General features: G+C 38.2%; 1 protein-coding gene across 5 annotated transcripts in view; it reads left to right on the top strand.

Moving 5' to 3' along the window:
• The window catches only part of SMARCC1 (SWI/SNF related, matrix associated, actin dependent regulator of chromatin subfamily c member 1), a 176,955-nt gene that overhangs the window by 72,671 nt on the left and 81,463 nt on the right, over nt 1–22,821 (top strand). For all 5 annotated transcript variants that reach the window (XM_030306471.1, XM_030306466.1, XM_030306465.1 and 2 more), the window contains exons 13-19: nt 56–93; nt 3,718–3,839; nt 7,733–7,804; nt 10,563–10,676; nt 11,303–11,456; nt 11,946–12,059; nt 18,960–19,019. In XM_030306471.1, coding sequence (XP_030162331.1) covers nt 56–93; nt 3,718–3,839; nt 7,733–7,804; nt 10,563–10,676; nt 11,303–11,456; nt 11,946–12,059; nt 18,960–19,019 — 674 coding nt within the window. The remainder of the gene's footprint in view (nt 1–55; nt 94–3,717; nt 3,840–7,732; nt 7,805–10,562; nt 10,677–11,302; nt 11,457–11,945; nt 12,060–18,959; nt 19,020–22,821) is intronic.

The raw sequence follows: 22,821 nt of genomic DNA, 5'->3' as shown, positions 1-22,821 counted from the left end.
ATCCAAAGAGCATATATACCTGATTTTTACATAATTGTATATTTTGATTTTGCAGATGAGCAGGATGAAGAAACAGTCACAACAGGAGGAAAGGTAACAATTTAATTACGCCTGGTGCAAAAGTAGCTATCTAAGGGTTCAATGTATGGAGCAGTAGAAACACTGATTGAAAGTGCCTTAGAAATACTCAATTTTGAGGCCCTAGTTCTAATTTTTTGTTTTCAACCCATCTCTGAAATAATTTGTCTTTCTCGACTCCTAAGATTTTTCAAAAGGAAATTTCTATCTTCTCATGTAGTGTCTCTCCTATGCTAATTTCCGATTCCATTATAGCTCTGGTTGCAAGGTGGTAATCAGAGCTGAATGCAGTGTTCCAGGTGTTATCCGATGGTACAGGTGAGCAGGGACCATACCTTGCCTTGATTTTCTCCCTTCCATTTATATCAGTACAATTTCAGTCCACAGCCAGTACAGCTTTTGATCATGCTCTTAACCTTTTTGGAGCCATTACAGTCAGCTGCTTCCTGTTTGATCAGTTCTACGGTGGAGATATATCAATAGTTATGCTGTTGAAAGGTGTTGGATTTAAGGCAGGATTTTACTTTTCTTTTTAGTAGATGGCCCATTGTTCATTCAAACTGTCGTTTGTGTCATTAATAAGTGTAACTAATCCCTAATCTCTCTGAAATAACTTTCTTCCTTTGCTGAAAATGGATAGTTCTTTTTCATTGAGTCAGAGAAATCCCCCAAATTGACATTTATTGTTTTTATACATTCAAGGAATGAACGTATTTATGACAGGATTGCCCTGAAAAGTATTTCAAGAAACTCCTCTATGTAAGGCTCTTCATCTGAATTGTCCTTATGATTTTAATTTTTTTTTTTTTTTTAAGATTTTAATTTTAAGTTATCCCTTGTCCAGTGTGGGCCTTGAACTCATAACCCTGACATCAAGAGTTGCATGTTACACTGACTGAGCTAGCCAGGCACCTCTATGATTTTCTTTTTTAAATCAGACTTCTTCAGTTAACCAACTACTTAAAATCATTAACAAATGTTACATTTATAAAAATATGTCATCATTTTGTGTAAATACTCTTATGTGGTAGTGAAAGAGACCCAAATAAAAAGCCAAACAATTGGGCATAGGAGATTTTGTTTATGCCAGGGGCAGGGGACATTTTGAAACCAAGGCTAAGTATGTTGTATAACTGAACCCAAAACTTGTTAGATGTATTTACTGTAACACCTCGTCCCACGATGCCATCCCATGCGTTTCCTTACTCAGATAATTAAACCATAGACTGTTGGCCTTTATTTATTTTTTTTTTTATCAAGAAAAAAGTTTTTTTTTTAAATCTTTATTCACCTTTGAGAGACAGAGCATGAGCGGGGGAGGGGCAGAGAGAGAAGGGGACACAGAATCCGAAGCAAGCACAGATCCGAAGCAGGGTCTGAGCACTCAGCACAGAGCCCAGTGCGGGGCTTGAACCCACGAGCCGTGAGATTATGACCTGAGCTGAAGTTGGACGCTCAACCGACTGAGCCACCCAGGGGAGGGGCAGAGAGAGAGAGGGACAGAATCTGAAGCAGGCTCCAGGCTCCGAGCTGTCAGCACAGAGCCTGACACTGGGCATGAATGGTGAGATCATGACCTGAGCCCAAGTTGGAGGCTTAACTGACTGAGCCACCCCGGTGCACCCTCTTGGCCTTTATTAATTGCAGTGCCATTCTCTCCTGAATAAAGGATATATTTTGTGTTCTAATTGAGTTTGTGAAACCTTCATTTCAAAACCACTTTAACCATGTGCATATTTTTTACTAGCTCCCCTGATTTGGGAAATAACATTTTTTACTTTTGTCATCAATATTAGCATACTTGTTTCACCATCATTTAAGTAACAACCAGAGTTCCTTGGGGCTTTCAAACATTACCTTTTTTCTATACTCATTGATCTTAAGGAAATTACTGTCTTAAGTTTCTAGGCAGTAATACTAGATCCTCACTTCAAATAATGCCGCACAGATATTTACACTGAATGAAGTTAAAGATAGGAAGTAAAGTGTAGAACTGGTTTTTAATAGGAAAGAATTTCATAAGAATGAAAACAGTAAAAACACAGATGAAAGGTTGTAGATTTAACTGTACAAAATTGGAAAACATCTGAGTGTCAAAAAACTTACTTCCTGTAATATTTTTGATAAAAATGTTTAATTGCAAGTTAATTATGAAGAATCAATAAGATAAATAGAAATTGTTAAACATTGTAGAAGTCGTGTGGTCTGGAGTTTTAAAACCTTTGAATTTTGTTAAATACACCCACAGAGGGAGGCAGGGATTAAAGGTAACTGAAGAGATGCAAATGTCGCTTAATACGGATTTCTTGATTAGGTTCTGATTTGGGGACAAAAATGTATAAAGGGCATTTTTGGGTTAATTGGAACCATTTGAATACAAACTTTGTATTACATGATATTATTTAGAAGTAATTATTACTATTTTTTATTGGAAGCATAAGAAATGTTCTTGTGTTTTTGTTTTTTTTTTTTGTTTTTTTTTTTTTTAATTTTTTTTTTAACGTTTATTTATTTTTGAGACAGAGAGAGACAGAGCATGAACGGGGGAGGGGCAGAGAGAGGGAGACACAGAATCGGAAACAGGCTCCAGGCTCCGAGCCATCAGCCCAGAGCCTGACGCGGGGCTCGAACTCACGGACCGCGAGATCGTGACCTGGCTGAAGTCGGACGCTCAACCGACTGCGCCACCCAGGCGCCCCATGTTCTTGTGTTTTGACCCACAGCAGTGATTTTTAAATTATTGTATTAGCCAGGCCAGGTTTTCAGGTGGAATCATTAGTTAAAACCTCTTTAAATTGGATAAAAATCAGAGCTGACCTTTATTAGTGAAAATGATTAAGAGTGTAGGCCCTCTATCCGGGATTTCTGGAATTCTACCTACCCTGTTTATTTTTTTTTTTTTTAATTTAATTTAATTTTATTTTTTTATCTTTACTTATTTTTGAGAGAGAGACAGAGTGTGAGCAGGGGAGCAGCAGAGAGAGAGGGAGACACAGAATCCGAAGCAGGCTCCAGGCCCCGAGCTGTCAGCACAGAGCCCGATGTGGGGCTTGAACTCACGAACCGTGAGATCATGACCTGAGCCGAAGTCGGATGCTCAACCGACTGAGCCACTCAGGCACCCCTACCCTGTTTATAACTTAATAGCTCTGTGCATCATTTTCTCACCCACAAAAGTAGTAGTAATCGCTGCTGTTACTGTGAGGAATGAATAAGGTGCATGTAGCTGCTAGCAGATACTTACTGATGAATCTTTGGGATAGGGGAAAGCTTGTCATTATGCCTCATTAGGGTCTTTGAGTCACCTCCTTATAAATCACTTGAGAGCTAGATATGTGACCCCAGGATTAGATAAAACTGGACAAGCAAGAAGCAAGCTATTGTGAGAAAAGTTTTGAGTCTTCTCTGAGTTGATTCCCTCATCTGTAAAAGCAAGGAATAAAATCTGCTGTGTCATCTGGGAATCTTGTGAAGGTACCTTAAAACTGTGAAGGGTTGTTTTTATTTTAAATATGTTTTTCTAATCCTTGAAATTGGATCAACTGGCCTCATTTTATGCCCTAATATCAGAAGTTTGAAAGCTGTTACATATCTCTCTGTAGTTCTCTGTTTCTCTCAACTCTGGCTTCTTTTCTATAGGAAGACGAAGATCCTAGCAAAGGTGATCAGAGTCGTTCACTTGACCCAGGAGAAGATAATGTGACAGAGCAGACCAATCACATTATTATTCCTAGTTATGCATCATGGTTTGATTATAACTGGTGAGTGGGCCATGTATACCTGTGAATAAGATACTTAGGTGTGGGAGAACTTCTTGAAGTTATCTTATGCCTTTCTGCCCAAGTCCCTGTTGTCACTAATCATTGTCAGATGGATGAAGGAAGATGGAAAGTGATTTTAACTTTGGAATGTGTTCTTTTTTTTCTTTCTTAAGTTTATTTATTTACTGAGAGAGAGAGAGAGACAGAGACAGACTTTGTGCATGCGAGTGGGGGCGGGTCAGAGAGCGAGGGAGTGAGTGAGAATCCCAAGCAGGTTCCACACTGTCAGAGTCTGAATCGGGGCTTGAACCCATGAACCGTTATGTATGATAACTTGAGCTGAAACCAAGAGTCGGACGCTTAACTGACTGAGCCACTCAGGCTCCCCTGGAATGTGTTCTTTAAAGCAGTTTAGGGATGGAAACTAAGTTGTGTTGTAACTTGGGGGTGTAAAATTTTGTAAGCTTAGACTTAATTCATTTAGAATCAGTTATGATTCAGATGGGCAAATAGTTAAGTATTTAATAATTATAAAATATTGGCATTCATTACATGATTTTGAAACACTAGGGGTGCCTGGTTGGCCCAGTCGGTAGAGCCTGCAACTCTTGATCTCGGGGTTGTAAGTTCGATCCCCATGTGGGGCATAGAGATTACTTAAAAATAAAATCTTTAGTAATGGCTTCATTTTAATATGATTTTTTTTTGTGTGAGTGTGCTCTAATAACCAATGTGGGGCTTGAACTGATGACCCTGAGATGAAGAGTCACATGCTGTACCGACTGAACAAGCCAGGTGCCCCAGTAGGAAATATTTTTAACATTAGGCTTTTCATGTATAAACATTTCAAGAAAACACTCTCCTCAGCATCTTCCCTGTTATTTTTACCAAAACCGTTTGACATCATTGGAGTGTGGTTGGAAATAACTAGTCCTAGATATTTTATTTATTGATTACTTATGAAGTGTGACTGTTTCATGTCAGGCTGATTTTTATCTGGCTTTTTATTTTTTAATTTATGTTCCAGAACTTACCCCTCCAAATAGTTAGCTTCTTTAAGGTATTTTCATTGGAAAGTTATATATATAACTTACGCTTAAGTGATGGATGGTGCCCTTTCTCAGAATCTTGTGGTCTTACTTGGATCTGTTGCCTGCTCTCAATAATTATACATTATCATTTTTTAAGGATAGGTGTGATTTTATGTATGTGTGTCTTTGTACATGGCATTTAGACATATATACATCTTTAGAAGCAATTTAAAAGGGTAGATGATCCATTTGGAGCTATATTTTTTTCCAAAACCACAAAATATGACTCTAATATTGAGACTTCTCTGCATGCCTTTAATATTTCTGAATGCAGTTCCTAAATGTTTTGAATAAATAGAAGCTGGAACAGAATAAGTATATAGCTCTTCTTTGAAGGTCAATCTTCATTACATTGATTGTGTTAGATTATTTTTATATTTGGAAGTATCTCAGTATCAGTGTTATTAATTATAATTACATGTTCAGGTTCAGAACAGTTGAAAAGGACACACTTGAGGAAACTAGTGTTCTTTTCCTCTAAAATGAAAAAAGTCTTAATACTACATAACTTGGTAAGTTTTTATAGGTTACAGAAACACTTATTTGCATCATAACCATTGTGTGTCATAAAGCTTGCTCTAGTGGATAGTGGAGGTGTGTGTCACACCCCTGTTTGTAAACACACAGGTAAATACTGTGTCCGTGTAAGCGCTCAGAGTCACATTTGACAATTGGGAGAACTCAGATTTTCTGATTCTGAATACCCCACTTCCTTACTCATTTTCAGAACCTAAGCAATTAGCTGCCTGCACGTAAGGAAAAGAAAGTTCTTTGGATTAAGCATTCATGTGTGTTTTGTTCTTGGTGAATATAGAAATTGTATTGTTTTGTGGGCCTTTCCTAACCTGTAACAATAAAACAATGACAGGTATATTAGAACTATATAATTAATTGCTTACAGCTATTCTCTTCATAGTAAAACTTGGAAAGTCATTACACATACGTATATAGCATTAATTTGTCTTAGGAATTATCTTCCTAGAAGTTTCCAGGTAATTCATTGTATTTATAGTATTTGGCAGTACAGATCCAGTTCAAGCAATTTATATGTTCCCAAATAATGCAAGAATGAATGGTTTTTAAGTAAACTCAATGTGGGGTTCAAACTCATGACCCAACGTCAAGAGTCACATGCTCTACAACTGAACCAGCCAAGTGATGCTTTTAGTTACATTCACAGATTACTGATTTGCTCTTCTCTGTGTAACCAGTACATGTTGCATATCTGGAAAGCCACTGAGAAAGTAGAAAGTGTCATCAGTAAAAACATTGATTTGTAGTAGTGTCAAAACCTTTGTACTAGATACACAGGTGGGTCATTTGTATAGTTAATGAGGCCTGATTTTTACATGGTCTCTATAGTGCTTTCATCTGTAACATTTTGCAAAATTATCAGGGCCTTTACCTAAATAGTAAAAATTAGTTCTGTGATTGATTTCTTTGTTTATAAATGTTTATATTTTTAATTAAAAAATTTTTTTTAAATGTTTATTCTTGAGAGGGAGAGAGTGTGATCAGGGGAGGCACAGAGAGAGAGGGAGACACAGGATCTAAAGCAGGCTCCAGCTCTGAGCTGTCAGCATATAGCCCGATGTGAGGCTCAGACTCATAAACCATGAGATCATGACCTGAGCCAGAGTTGGATGCTTAACTGACTGAGCTACCCAGGCGCCCCTATAAATGTTTATTTTTGAGAGAGCACAAGCAGTGGAGGGGCAGAGAGAGGGGGGTACAGAGGATTCAAAGTCGGCTCTGCACTGAGAGCAGAGAGCCCCGTGTGGGGCTCAAACTCAACGAACCATGAGATAGGACCTGAGCTGAAATTGGACACTTAACCGAGTGAACTACCCAGGCATCCCTTGTTCTATGATCTTTATAAAGGCAGTAGATTGCTGAAATCTTTTTTTTTTTAATGTTTATTTATTTTTTCTTTTTCTGAGAGACAGTGTGAGCAAGGGAGGGGCAGAGAGAGAGAAGGAGATACAGAATCCAAAGCGGGCTCCAGGCTGTGAACTGTTAGCACAGAGCCTGACACGGGGCTCGAACTCAAGAAGCGCAAGATCATGACCTGAGTGGAAGTCGGACGCTCAATCGACTGAGCCACCCAGGTGCCCCTATTACTGAAATCTTAAAAAAAAAAAAAAAAAAAAAAAGTTTATCACAAAGTTTCTGAGGGCTGGAAAAAAGTTGCATTGATATGAAAAACCCAAGAAACTGATCACTGTAAATTCCATCATCTTTTGGCTGGTTGTTCACTTCACCAGTTTGTTTCTGTGCCAGCTGCTACAATGTTCGTCAGCCAGTATCCAAAGAGCTTTTAGTATTTTGTGGTTCATCATGTGGTCATGATATGTTATGTCAAGTACATAATAAAATGTATTGCTTTCAGTGTGTTGATTGAAGTTTTTGAGTTTGGTTATGGGAATAGAAAAACTACAGTTACATATTGAGGGTTAGAGAGGGAAATCTTTGTTATATGCTCTTCATACATAGGAACTTGTGCAAGCTAGTTGATTTTTTAAAATAATGCTTGAGGGGCACCTGAGTGGCTTAGTGGTTAAGTGTCCAACTTCGGCTCACAGTTCGTGGCTTCGAGCCCCACATCAGGCTCTCTGCTGTCAGCACAGAGCCTGCTTTGGATCCTTTGTCCCCCTTTCTATCTGTCCCTCCCCTCAAAAACAAGCATTAAAAAAAATAATAATTGTTTGCCTTTTGGATTTATCAATTCTACTTTGAAAATTACTTAGCTTAAATTTTAAGATTTTATTTTTTTAAGAGGACTTTTTGTTTTTTATTCCCCAGTATTCATGTGATTGAACGGCGTGCTCTTCCTGAATTTTTCAATGGGAAAAACAAATCCAAGACTCCAGAAATGTGAGTGAAATATAAAGATGTAATCCTGATACTACTACTTAGAATGAGGCTGAAGTGTAGAGAAATTGTTAATTTGCATGTGTTTGGCAGGGGTTTCTTCAAATTGTTTTAAATTTTTTAAAAAAGTATTTATTTATTTTGAGAGAGCATGTAAGTGGGGGAGGGGCATAAAGAGCGGGGAGAGAGAATTCCAAGCAGGCTTTGTGCTGTGCTGTCAGCTCAGAGCCCAACTTGGGGCTTTATTTCTCAAACCGTGAGATCATGACTTGAGCTGATACCAAGAGTCGAACACTCATTTTTGCTAATGTTTGGAAGTTTGCAAATATGTTACTCCATGCAGAACAGTGTTCATACCTCAGCCGCACAGAATTCCATGCTGTAAAGGAATTTTTTCTACATTTTTTCTTCTTCCATTTGTATCTTGAACTATATGCATGTGAGCTCTTACAGCCATGATTGAAATTAGTAATAGTCATTCACCAAAATGAGCTGAGGTTTCTCCTTAACAGTTCCCAGTTTATGTTATAGATTATGTATATTTATGTATGATAATCTGAGAGACGGTGGAATCTTTATCTTGTTTTCTTAATGAATGATTCCTAATTGAAAGAATGCCAGATATGATGACATAGCTGCCTATAAATTGATCTTAATTACATAAAGCATTGTTGTGCTTTTGCATTGGAGATAAAACCTTTTTGGAGATGGAAGAATCTTTTGGGGAAGTATTTTTGTATATTTGCCTGGTGACTGTTAAATACACATTTCTGGAAACCCTTGCCCCCAAATAAATCCACACCTGTCATACTATAAATACTTTTCCATATATTATCTTTATAGTATTAATTCATTGCTTGTTATACTCATGTGACTTCACAAATAGATGTCTTTTGCTTAAATTGTTTGGGAAGGGTGATTTTCCACATTGAACGCATGACAGAATATAGATAATTGAATAATAAATATTTTCTTATAGTAGATTGTCCACAATAGTTTGAGGTTGTAAGTTTAGATAATTCTAGCCTTTCCATAACAAAAGTGTAAGGATTCATTTAAAACCACAGTCAAAGATTTGGCATAAGAAACCCTGATAGTCTTTCCATCTAGTGAGACATGGTATATTCTTCTAGCTAATTTGCCAATTGCCAGCGTTTGTAAATACTTCTGGTTCTTGGCAGTCTTCTGTTTAAAAGCACAGTTTATCATTTTAGTCCGCTTAAATCTGAAAATTTACGGTTTTTATTTATCCATCTATGCGTATACTAGACCTTTTTTGAGCAGTGTACCTTTTCTATTCTGATGTAGCCCACCTTAACTTTGCCAGACTTTTGTTTTTCTTTTGTGGCTAGGTCTGTAGCTTCTTAAAATCTTGTTTTAAATATTTTATCGCAGAGGGGCGACTGGGTCGCTCATTCAGTTAAGCATCTGACCCTTGATTTCAGCTCAGGTCATGATCTCACAGTTTGTGAGATTTGGCCCCAAGTTGGGCTCTGCATTGACAGCACAGAGCCTGCTCGGGATTCTCTCTCCCTCTCTCTCTCTCCCACTCTCTCTCTGCCCCTCTCCCACTTGCACATGTCTTCTCTCTCTTGCTCACAATAAAAAAAGGTTGTTGCTTAAAAAAGACAGTAATAAATAAGTAAATGAATGAATGAATGAATGAGTGAATAAATATTTTGTCACAGAAGTGTTTGGGTTTGTTGTAAAATAAGTCTCCTGTGACTCCGAATCCCAGTTTTTCTCTCCTTTTTTATCTGTTCTTGTTTTAGCTTTGATTTTGGCCTCATGGGTTCTGCTCATCGCCTGGCTGGGTATATAGCCATTGTCAGAGCCAGATCAACATGTGGTTCTACTAAGAATATAGAAATGAGAGGCAGCACGTGTTAAGAGCATGGATTCTAGAGCAGCCCCCCCCCCCCCACTCTGTTTGCTAAATTCTGGCTCCACACTTACCAGCCTTGTGGTCTAGGGCACTTTTTTTTTTAATGTATATATTTAAAAATTTTTATTTTATCTATTTTGGTGGGTGGGGTGGGGCAGAGAGAGAGAGAGAGAGAGAGAGAGAATATGAATCTCAAGCAGGCTCCACTGTCAGCATGGAGCCCAGCACAGAGCTCGAACTCACAAACCATGAGATCATAATCTGATCCAAACTCAACAGTCAGATGCCTAATTGACTGAGTTACCCAGGAGCCCCTAGGACACATACTTTAATCACTCTGTGCTTTAGTTTCTTCATCGATAAATGAGATGATAGTGTACCTTTCCTTAGGGAGAGATTGTGAGGTTTAAATGAATTACTGTGGATACACAGTAGTTCTGCAGACAGCATAAATAACCAGGTGTTTATTTATCCATTCACCCCTGTGACTAAGCTTGTATTTATATTAGCTCGTATTATTATTTTAACCTATCTATTTTTAAGTAAACTCTGTGCCCAACGTAGGTCTCAAACTCCTGTCTCCAAACACAAAACCCGCCTTCTCCATCAGCTGAGCCAGCCAGACACCCCTATGTTACTTTACATTAACTTCATCGTTTTATTCTGTTACTTATTGTTAATATTAGTGAATAGTTGTTTTGCATATTAGCTATTATCCTTAATTACATTAATGACTGTGAGCACTCAATAGTATTTGTTGGAATATAAACTTTTTGTTGGATTTGGTTATAGGGAATCAGAAGATTATTGGCTCTATGAGTTATTATTTCTGAAAGGATGTGTGTTCACCTTATGAATTTTGCCACTGCTTTTTAGATACTTGGCATATCGAAATTTTATGATTGACACATATCGCCTAAACCCCCAAGAATATTTAACCAGCACTGCTTGTCGGCGAAACTTGACTGGAGATGTGTGTGCTGTGATGAGGTAAAATGCCTGACTTTTTCTTAGACACTTCACTGCAGGTGGTTACTGATTCATTGCTGTTTAATGTTTGATTGATCCAACTGGATATTTCTTTGTTGATAAAATACCTTAATCAAATGTTTTTTATTTAGGGGTTGAGTATTTTTAATACCTTGGCATTTTCTCTTCTTTTTAAGATTTTACACTTGATATCTTTTATTTTATGGTAAAATCGTAAAATGACCAGGGATGGAGAGTGGGTTGATCTGGAGAGTGGATAAACTCTCTACACTAGATCTGTCTAAAGAAACAAATCAAATGGGAATCTCCTGGTTTGAATTTGGCCTGTGTGTGAGTTTTTTCACCATGGACTTAAGTGAACATTTGTTTTCTTCTTTCTGTGATGGAAATAATCAGGCTTTGTATTAGGTTTTGGGTGTTATGTTATCAACATGATGTTGAGTTTGTAGAAATTGTCCCTCATACAACAAACCAAAATTGTCAGTTAACCTTGTGGTGCTTCATAGCCTATAGAGAACATTTTACTTGTTTTATTGTTTTGATTTTTTAGTGAAATGTGATGGTGGTTAATGGAGGAAGTGCGTTACAGTCTCTAGATGTTAAGTTTCAGAGCTTTACTCTTCCAGGGTTCATGCCTTTTTAGAGCAGTGGGGGCTTGTCAATTACCAAGTGGATCCAGAAAGTCGACCCATGGCAATGGGACCTCCTCCTACTCCTCATTTCAATGTATTAGCTGATACCCCTTCTGGGCTTGTGCCTCTACATCTTCGATCACCTCAGGTAAATTAATGATTACACAAATATTATTATAATTCTGGTTTTTGTAATTATTACTCTAATAACCTAATATTAGGCATTTTTAATATTACACTAATTATACACTGTATGAAACTTCTTCCCCTTCCTAACATTTGGAAAGTGAACAAACACATGTTCTTGAAAAGATTACTATGTCAACCAGATTTTATATAGCCTTAAGTTGGAATAACATGAGTCTAAGGTGTAAATTGTTCTTCACTGTGAAATGGGGTAGCATATTAAAATTTATTGTCGATTTTCTCTGGGATTTAAATGGGGCAGAAAAATGTTGCTTATACGCAACCTTTGTTGCCTATGTTGAAATGTTGTTAGAAGTGTAGGGCAAAGGTGTGGTTATTTATTTTATTCTGAAATCTCTCTACGTGTCACTTTTATACAGTGCTTTAAAAATTCTGTCCCTTTAACTTTGTAGAGATTAATAAAGCCATTCATCGTTTTTCTGACTCCTAGGTCCCTGCTGCTCAGCAGATGTTAAATTTTCCTGAGAAGAACAAGGAAAAACCAATTGATTTGCAGAACTTTGGTCTTCGTACTGACATTTACTCCAAGAAAACCTTAGCAAAAGTAAGGACTTTGTTTCTAGACCCACCTGGGCTGCAATGCAGCATGTCCTCTTTATTCTTCTTTGTAAGAAGTATCAGTTTTCATAAGAAACGTAACTTTCTATGGCATAAGAATGTGAGCATTCTAATTAATCTATTGGCATTTTATAAAACCACAATCACTTATCTTACCACTTTTTCTGTATGGTTAGAATGTAGGTATGTTAAAGTAATGATGAATAATATGTTAAAACAGGAAAAAGTGGAGAATTTCAACATAATTGGAATATATAGACTCAAAGGAATATTGTATAATTGAAAAATGTGCCTGAAATTAACCTCGTTGGGTGGTTTTAACAGCAGGCTAAACACAACAGAAGACAGGAATAGTGAGCTCAGACAGGTTAGTAGCTACCTTGAAATTGAAGCACCAGGGGCGCCTGGGTGGCGCAGTCGGTTAAGCGTCCGACTTCAGCCAGGTCACGATCTCGCGGTCCGTGAGTTCGAGCCCCGCGTCGGGCTCTGTGCTGACTGCTCAGAGCCTGGAGCCTGTTTCCGATTCTGTGTCTCCCTCTCTCTCTGCCCCTCCCCCGTTCATGCTCTGTCTCTCTCTGTCCCAAAAATAAATAAACGTTGAAAAAAAAAATTAAAAAAAAAAAAAGAAATTGAAGCACCAAGAGAAAAATAAATTTGATCAAGGTGGCGGAGGGGGTCAAAGAGAACAGACTTTAAAGGACACGTGAGAAATGGTAAAAAGAATTCATGTTTATCATTAGAGACCTATAAAAAGAGAAAAAATGAAACAGAAGTGATATTTGAAGATGTAATGGCTAATCATTTTTGATAAATAATAAAAAGATACCAACTCAGTAGAGAGTCTAAACTGATCCACATTTGGATACAGAGGAAAACATGTTTAGGCACATCATGCTTAAACTTACCTTAAAAACTAACATCTTAAACAGGGCGCCTGAGTGGCTCAGTTGGTTAAGCATCTGACTCTTGATTTCGGCTCGGGTCTTGTGGGATCGTTCCCCTTTCAGGCTCCATGATAAGTGTGGAGCCTCCTTGAGATTTTCTCTCTCCCTTTCTCTCTGCCCCTTTCCTCCATTCACACACGTGCATGCTCTCTCAAACAAAAGAAAACAAAAAAACTAACACCTTAAAAGTAGCCACCACATTGGGCAGTGAGTGGCGTTGGAGAAGAACACATTAAATTCAAAGAAATAATCATAAAACTGATGTCTGACTTTTCAGCAGAAATGACAGAAGCCAGATGTTTATTTATTTTTTGAGAGCAAGAGAAAGAAAATGCAAGCAGGGGAGGGGCAGAGAAAGAGGGAGACACAGAATCTGAAGCAGGCTCCAGGCTCTGAGCTGTCAGCACAGAGCCTGACGTGGGACTCGAACCCATGAACCGTGAGATCATGACCTGAGCTGAAGTCGGATGCTTAACCGACTAAGCCACCCAGGCACTCCAACACCATAGTAACATTTTAAATGCTGAAGGTAAAGCTGTCGGTCTGGAGTTCTGTATCCAGTAGGAATACCTTTCAGGAGTGAAAGGGCAGATATTGAGAATGGGGTTAGGTTTTCACTAGCACACAGTACAGGAAAACTGAGGGAAGTTTTTTTGGGTGAAGGATATTGATCCCTGATGGACCCACAAGACTAGGAAGGTATACGTCTAGGGAGACGAATGAATGTACGATTAAATATGAAGAAATATAGACTGTTTAAGCAGTGATCATTTTAAGGAGTTTATAACATGTAGAAATGACCAAAATGGCAGAAAGACAATTACATGGAGTTAAACTCCTGATATAATTTAGAAATGTGATAAAAAATGCTGCTTCAGGTTAAAGTATATAATACTTTGGCAAACACTTTCCAAATACTTTTGAAGGGGATTGGATCTACATGGAAGAACAATGAATGCCAGAAGAGGTCAGCACCTGGGTCAGAATAAAAGATGTTCCCTCCTGATTTGTAGTTTTAAAAAACGGTAATAGACTACTTAAACCAAAAATGCTAACAGTATATCTCTAGGTTCTCAATATGTGTTAAGGACCAAACATGGCTCAAGGTACAGCAGAGGGAAATGGAAGTACACTATATTAAAGTTCTTATGCCATATATGTGGCACCTAATATGGTATTTGAGGATACACCATGACACGTTAGAGATGAGGATTCTAAGTCACAGAGTATTTAAAGACCTATAGCTAGTAAGTCAGTAATGGAGATAAAAACAGAATAATACTCCACAAAAAAGTTACTTCTCAAAAAAAGTTACCCCATAAGAGGGAATGAATGAGAAAGGAAGGGGTAGATGTGATGAGTAGAAAATAGGGAGGTGGTAGGTTTACATATGACCATGGGGATAGTAATAACCTTATTTGTAAATGGTTGTAATATTTCAGTTAAGCAACATAGATCATCAAATTGCATAAAAAACTAAGAATCATAAATTGTCTGTAAGAAATCTAATTATAAAGTAAAAGAATGAGAGAAGACGTGCCTTCTAGACATTAATCCAAGGAATACCAGTTATGTTAATACTAGTGAAAATAGACATTAGAAATTATTTTACCAGAATTAAACATGGACATTTCATGATGATAAAGGAGTTAGTTAATCAAAAGGACATGATTGCCCTAATTAGGTGTATAGTTCATTGAAAAACTCCAAAATACATAAAGCAAAACTGATAGAATTGTAGTTGGAGATTTCAATAGTCTGCTCTTAGTAATTGATAGAATAAGTAGGTAGGTAGGTCAGTAAGATAAGACTAAAGTTCTTGGGGAACATTCACCAAAGTATATTCAATTCTGAGCCATAAAATGACTCTCAAGAAATTTTAAAGGAATGATACTATAAAATGTGGTTGTAATTTCATACACGTGAAATAAATATGGTTAGCTAACCACAACAAAATGAAACTAGAAACCAGAAGCAAAAAAACAATACAGAAAATTAACGAAATAAGGAGATGGTTATTAACGAAATAAGGAAAGGATCGGTAAATTTGATAAGCCTCCGACCAGAGTGAGTGATCAAGAAGAAAAGAGAAGACACAAATTACAAATCAGGAAAGAAAGAATATATTACTGATTCTCTGTACATTAAAAAGGTATTAAAAATATAATCAACAACTTGATAATAATATGTTTGACACTTTGATAAGACGGACAAACCCCTTGAAAGCAACAAAATAAAAAACTTTACTCAGGATGAAATAGGTAACCTAATGTAATAGCTTGAAAAATGTCCTCCAAAGAAATCAGATCCTGATGCCTGGAACTTGTAAACATTACCTCATTTGGAAAAAGGTTCTTTTGCTGATGTGATTAAGTTAGAGATCTTGAAGATGAGATAACGCTGTATTATCCAGGTCGGCCCTGAGTGCCATGACATGTGTTCTTCTAAGAGGTAAATCCAAAGAGATTTGAAGACAGAAGAGGAAAAGGCAGTGTGACCTCAGGCACAGAGGTTCAGATAAGGCAGCTGCAAACCAAGGAGTTCTGAGTCAGCCACCAGAAGGTGGAAGAGGCAGAGAATGAATTCTCTTCTGGAGCATGAATAGGGAGTACGGTCCTGCTGACACCTCAGTTCTTGTCCTGGTTGTATTGATTTTGGACTTCTAGCCCCCTGACCTATGAGCGAATGAATTTTTGTTATTTTGAATGTTTCATCAAGTTTGTGAGAATTTGATTATAGTAGCCATATGGAACTAATAGACTTGAATAGCCTTGTATATATTATATCTATATATATCTCAACATCTTTCTGAAAAGAAAACTCTAGGCCCAGATGATTCTACTGATGCATTTGTACCAAACATTTGAGGAAGAAATAATACCAGCCTATATAAACTCTTCCAGAAAATAAAAGTGGAGAGAATTATTATATTCTTTTATAGTTAAATATAAATACACACACACACACACACACACACACACACACACACACACAGTCACTGAGCTTCTGGCTATATAAACAATATAAATAAGTTTAAAAAAGAATGAATGTATAAAAGAATATGCATGATTGTCCTTAACACCTTTATCCAAGATAGCCAAAAACCATAAACGATCAGTCATGTAAATGGATAAATTGTAGTTTATTCAAACAATATAATATTAACACAAAAATGAAAAGAAATGACTTCATAAAAAGAGTGTGGTTGAATATCATCGACCTACTATTAAACAAGAAGCCAGACCCACAGACTACATACTGAATGGTTTTACAAAGTTCAGATCCAAGAAAAACTAGCCTATGATTATAGAAGTCAGAATAGTGTGTACTCCTGTTGGTATCAACTTGAGGTTTAAAGGAGAGAACCCTTAGATGTTGATTTAGGTGATTATATGGGCGTATATGTGAAATTGTATCTAATTGTATACCTAAGGTTTGGGTTTTTTATTGAACATACATTCTGCCTTAGTAAACACCAAAGAAAGCATTTCTAAAACAATGCACAACCCCCACAAACATCTCAAGGATTATGAGATGAGATTATGCACCCTTCTCAGAGCTAGTTTTTATCAAGAGGAGAAACTGTACCTTTGTGGCTGAGACGTGGAGAAATGCTCACTGCCACACACCTACCTAATAAATGTCATGTTTAGGTGGTACAGATCTTTCCTGTTATTCAGGTTTTCCTTCCTTAGAATTTAGATGAAATGTTAATGAATGTTGTTCCTCTTGGAATTTTGTTCCTCTGTCTGATTGACAGTCATTTCTGAGATTAGTTCATTAAAAGATGAAACTTGTTGTCTTAAAGTAATCATTAAGGGTTATGGGGCACCTGGGTGGCTCAGTCAGTTAAGGGTCCAACTCTTGATTTCGGCTTAGGTCATGATCTCATGGTTTGTGAATTTGAGCCCCACGTTTGGCTCTGTGCTAACAGTGCAGTGCCTGCTTGGGATTCTCTCTCTCCCTCTCTTGCCCTTCCTCCGCTTGCATGCTCTCTCCCTCTCTTTCTCAAAATAAATAAGTAAACTTAATAGAAGTCATTAAAAAGAAAGTAATCCTTAAGGAATCTGAGCAATGTATTATGACTTCTAGCTACATGCCTTTTTGTCCATCTCACAAAGTCCTGCTTTAAGACTTAATTCTACAATGCTTAATTCCACAATGTTTCAATTCCTCTTTATTCTCTAGTTAAAGTTATTTTTAGTACAGTTTTTTGCAAAAATTTCAGAATATGTATTGAATACCATGGAAACCTAGCAAATCATAATTTAACTTTTACCCACAATATGTAACACAGTATGCAGAAAGGTTGAGTCAACAAATTGAGAGGCTTTGTTGTCACAAACAAGGAAATCACAGACTATAGAAATTTTCTCTTCATTTTTAAAACTATAATCTACCCAAATAGAGTTTACAGAGAAGGGATATGTTAGAATGTATATTCTGAGTTAATAACATTTGCAGGTATAGAATAATGTCAGGTATACCACACATCCAGTCTTCTGACAGTCTCTGAAGGGAGCAGGGTGTACAAGTCAGAAGTATGAATCAATTGATAAATCTTAGTTTTTAGGTAACACAAAGTTGGTTTTCTTATACCCCCCCATGCTCATGTGAGTTGTCAGTTAAAGGGATTCTTGTTTTAAAAATGTTTGTTTGTTTTGGAGGGAGAAGAGGGGGAGGGGCAGAGAGAGAAGGGGAGAAAGAGTCCCAAGCACTCTCCACCCTTAGCACGGAGCCCACATAACCTGATCCCACAACCTTGAGATCGTGACCTGAGCCAAAATCAACAGTCCAGGGCTCAACCCCCAGTTAAAGGGATTCTTACGGAAAGAGTGATTTGCAGTTTAGGGAATTACTTGGTGATTATTTTATTCAAGAGATGTTGAAAATATGAAGTTGTTGCAATTGGAATCAAGAATCTTTCAAGGGGTGCCTGAGTGGCTCAGTTGGTTGAGCTTAGATCATTCTCTCCTGGATGGAGTTCGAGCCCCATGTCGGGCTCTGTGCTGACAGCTCAGAGCCTGGAGCCTGCTTTGGATTCTCTCTCTCTGCCCCTCTCCTACTCAGTTTCTCTCTCTCTCTCTCTCTCTCTCTCTCTCTCTCTCTCTCTCTCTCTCTCTCTCTCTGAAAAATAAACAGGGGCGCCTGGGTGGCTCAGTCGGTTAAGCGTCCGACTTCAGCTCAGGTCATGATCTCACAGACCCTGAGTTGGAGCCCTGCATCAGGCTCTGTACTGACAGCTCAGAGCCTGGAGCCTGCTTTGAATTCTATGTCTCCCTCTCTCTCTGCCCCTTCCCTGTTCATGCTCTGTCTCTCTGTCTCAAAAATAAATAAAAACATTAAAAAAAATTTTTTTAATAAATAAATAAGCATGAAAATATTAAAAAAAAAAAAAAAAGAATCTTCCAGAGTAATTTATATGTAGTACAATTTGTCTTTGAATCTTAGAAAAAGTACTGTGTTCAAGTTATACCAAATGTTTGTGTTACATTTATGATATCCAACCAGTTCATGGTATGCATTAAAATATTGTGCCTTTGTAGCTTCAAAAGTATTTTCAAATTTCAAAATAATAGAAACAACATATCTAAATGGTCTATGAGTCCTTAATAGAAAACAAGAAATCTTTGAAATAGGTCTGCCTTTCTGTTGGAAGTTTAGAATCCTCAAGTGTTTTATTTCTGTTGCTCAGGGACTTTTTTTTTCCCAAAGATTTTATTTTTAAGTAATCTCTACACCCAGTGTGGGGCTCCAACTTAACCCCAAGATCAGGAGTTGCATGCTGTACCGATTGAGCCAGTCAGGTGCCCCACCTGCTGCTTAGGGACTTACTTGGTTGTGTGCATAAAACAGCCCCCTGAACTTAGAAGGGAACGCCTGCTGAGCTCCATGCTCAGCCTTTAGGAGTGAGTGTCTAATTTTTGGTTTTGTTTCTTTAGAGTAAAGGTGCTAGTGCTGGAAGAGAATGGACTGAACAGGAGACCCTTCTGCTCCTGGAGGTAAGCACATTAATAGTGGAGCCCCTTTATCCACACAGGAGGTGGGTGCTTAGTTTCTGTGACTCGCATTTGAAGTACACCTTTGGAATTAATCCTGAAGTTTTTTGAACCATGTATTGAGTTTTAAGAGAATTTTCTTGGTCCATCATTATTTAAATATCATACCTAGAAGTGATGTGCTGGCTATCAGTAGGGAAGATCAGACCTGGATATGTGTTATTTTGGCCCAGGTTGGGTTGTTTCATTTTAAATCTTTGCCAATATTAAACAATTATTACGGCTTTGCAAAAGTAGTCTAGATCTGTAACTTTTCCTCCAAAATTGGAAGATTTGGCACTTCTGGCACCTCATTCCCATGTAACAATAATTTGCTGACCTTGAGTAGCAGATGTTACTTTGAAGTGGAATGTTTCTTCAGATTCCAGTTGTTGTTTTTGTAACTTAGCCCACCTCGGTCATTGTAGATGAGTTCTCTGGTGCTGGTGTGCATTTGTACAACCTCCATATTTCCCAAAAGGCATTCCAGAGAAGTAGATGAAGATGCCTGCCACTGAAAATACTGTTTGTTCTTGAAAGTAGAACACTGTCGTAAACTAGTGGTAATTCAAAATATGTCAGTCAGCTTGTTGAATACTTTTTGGAATTCTTCATGTCTTTGGAGATTCTTGAAAATACTTACACAAGTAACTCTTAGCAATTATTTCTACTCTGGAGAGTAAGAGAATGTTAGGTTCCATATTTATCAACCATTTTTGAAGAGGACCATTTATCTTTAGTTACAGAACAGTGATTGGGTAAAATGAAGACTGCATGGTACTACATAGTATTTGTGGGTAGAATGTACGTGTGAGAGCCAAATTAGGACCAAATGAGGAAGTGTACTGTTAGATCTCTTAGGAACGCTTTTGCCTACAAAGAACAGGATGTAACTAGCAAAGATTAAACCAAAAAGGACATTGTTTTTTTTTTTTTTTTGTTCAACTGGCTATCTTTAGATTGGCAATTCCAACATACTTTTTACTACTCAAGTACATCATCAGGTTCCTAGCTTCTTTTCTTTTGTGTTCCTTCTTTAGCTGTCTGCATTCTGTCTCTCTGTGTTCTCTTCTGCTCCCAGCAAGGCTGATTTATTCACTGGTTTCATATCCCTGTTCAAAACAGTAAGAAAATTGGAAATGGCACTTCTGGGGCCTCTTCTGGGGCTCTTCTTGGGATGAAAAGCTTAACCAGAAGCCCCTCATCAGTCTTCCCTTCTATCTCAGTAATCAAAATGGGTTTCCGTGGTCGCCAAGTATTGCAGGTGGTGCTGGGAAAAGAACGAGTTTTCTGGTTTCATTAATGGGGTCAACCTGGAGGGAGGTATGATTGCTGCTGGTAACTTCTAGTGCTTGCTCTGTTTATAACATTTAGAGCAAAGAACTTGCAGAGGAAGAGAGCTCGTTTTCAGTGGAGTATTCATCTGATCCAAACTTGTATATCATGTGTAACATTTGCAATTCAGAAATGAAGCATCAAATAGAAGATTAGACTAGGTCAGCAGTTCTCAAACGTTTTGGTCTCAGGATATACTTCTACTCTTAAAAATTACATTGAGGTTTAGGGGCGCCTGGGTGGCGCAGTCGGTTAAGCGTCCGACTTCAGCCAGGTCACGATCTCGCGGTCCGTGAGTTCGAGCCCCGCGTCAGGCTCTGGGCTGATGGCTCAGAGCCTGGAGCCTGTTTCCGATTCTGTGTCTCCCTCTCTCTCTGCCCCTCCCCCGTTCATGCTCTGTCTCTCCCTGTCCCAAAAATAAATAAACGTTGAAAAAAAAAAAAATTAAAAAAAAAAAAAATTACATTGAGGTTTCAAAGAATTTTTGTGAGTTAATCAGTATTTTCTGTATTGTAAATTAAAACTGAGGAAACTAATTTACTTAAAAATAACAATAAACCCATTGCAAGTTTTTATGAAAAATTTTTATCAGAAATAGATTTTGAAAAACAAAAGTGTCTTAGTAAAAAGTGTGGTGTCACCCGTTAGCCATATCTATAATGTTTGACTTAATAGAATACAGCTGGATTTTCATATTTGTTTTTTTCATCATATATGTTGTTTTAGTTAAAATACATTAGGACTATTTAGTATCATCTGGACGTGTATTTGGAAACACAAAGAATATCTTAATGACCTTTTCAGATAATTATAAATACTCCTGTAGGAGAGGCTTTCATGGCAGGTACGTATTTTTCAGAATTCTAATTTTCACTTAATCATTGGCAAAAAGCACTCAGTTGTTTTCTTCAAAGTGACACTTTTGACAAATCCTGTTTGCTTTTAAGAAAACATTTGCCAGGCTGTTGTGGTGGTGAGTGCCTGTTAGTCCCAGGTGCCCAGAAGGCTGAGGCAGGAGAGTTGCTTAAGTCTTAGGTTCAGGACTGGAGTGTGCTGTGCTAGCTGGGTGTCTGTACTAAGTTTGGCATCAGTATGATGACTTCCTAGAGCGAGGGACCACCATGATGCCTAAGGCAGGGTGAACTGGCCCAGGTCAGAAATGGAGCAGATCAGAACTCCCGTGCTGATCAGAAGATGTCTGCCAGATATCTGTGCCTACAGACCATGGTGTGTTAGCCATGGTGTGCTAGCATTTACATGCTAGTAAAAATGATGTTCGGGGTGCCTGGGTGGCTCAGTCAGTTGAGTTTCTGACTTCAGCTCAGGTCATGATCTCGCTGTCTGTGAGTTCGAGCCCCGTGTCGGGCTCTGTGTTGACGGCTCAGAGCCTGGAGCCTGTTTCAGATTCTGGGTCTCCCTCTCTCTCTGCCCTTCCCCCGCTCATGCTCCGTCTCTCTTTCTCTCTCTGTCAAAAATAAACATTAAAAATTTTTTTTAAAAAATGATCTTCAATGAAAATGGCTAGTTGAGCTTGAAACTCAAATGATCACACAGTGCTTTTCCTTCAGACAGCCATCATGCTTGGATAGTTGATTTTTAGTCTTCTTGTGTACCTCACATTTCATAGTACCAAATATTAAAAACAAGTGAACTTTGATGTTTAAATTTGTAAGATTAATAATTTTACAGTAAAGTTGGATTATTTTTGTGAGTGTGGCAGTGAAGAAGAAGGTGATTATTAAGATATTCTTGGGGCACCTGGGTGGCTCAGTCAGTTGAGCATGCAACGTCGGTTCAGGTCATAGTCTCGCAGTTTGTGAGTTCGAGTCCCACACTGGGCTCTGTGCTGACAGCTCAGGGCCTGGAGCCTGCTTCGGATTCTGTGTCTGTTTCTCCCTCTCTCTGTCCCTCCCCTGCACGCACGAGCTCTCTCTTTCTCTCTCAAAACTAAACATTAAAAAAAAAAAAAAAAGACTGGTGCCACTGCCTTGATTCATGCTGAGGGTAGGTGGTTCACTCACCACTGCTTTAGCATCCACCGTGCACGTGTCATCATAGTGAAAAAGCAGCAGTGTCCCGTTGAAAACGGTTTTGATCTCTTGGTTCCCCTGAAAAATATGGTGCCCCATGGGTCTCCGAGCCACACTGAGATACACTGGACCTGCTGATAGCTCATCTTCCTTCCTTCCTTTCTTTTTGAGAGAGAGAAGGAGCAAGTAAGCAAGGGGCAGAGAGAGGGAGAGAGGGAATGAGAATATCTCACAAGGGGCAGAGAGAGAGGGAGGGAGACAGAGACAGAGAGAAGCAGGACTCACCCAGGGCTTGTGTTTTGCCCAAAGCGGGACTTGTGATGGTTCATGTTTCTGTATTGCTTTTAATTTTGTTTTTTGAGTTTTTCCAACAGTCGTATTTGGTTTAAGAAGTTTTAGTG

Source organism: Lynx canadensis, chromosome A2, assembly GCF_007474595.2.
Source record: "Lynx canadensis isolate LIC74 chromosome A2, mLynCan4.pri.v2, whole genome shotgun sequence".
NCBI classification, from domain to species: Eukaryota; Metazoa; Chordata; class Mammalia; order Carnivora; family Felidae; genus Lynx; species Lynx canadensis.
Note: the sequence above shows the minus strand (reverse complement) of the source record. Positions and strands in the feature narration are given on the sequence as shown.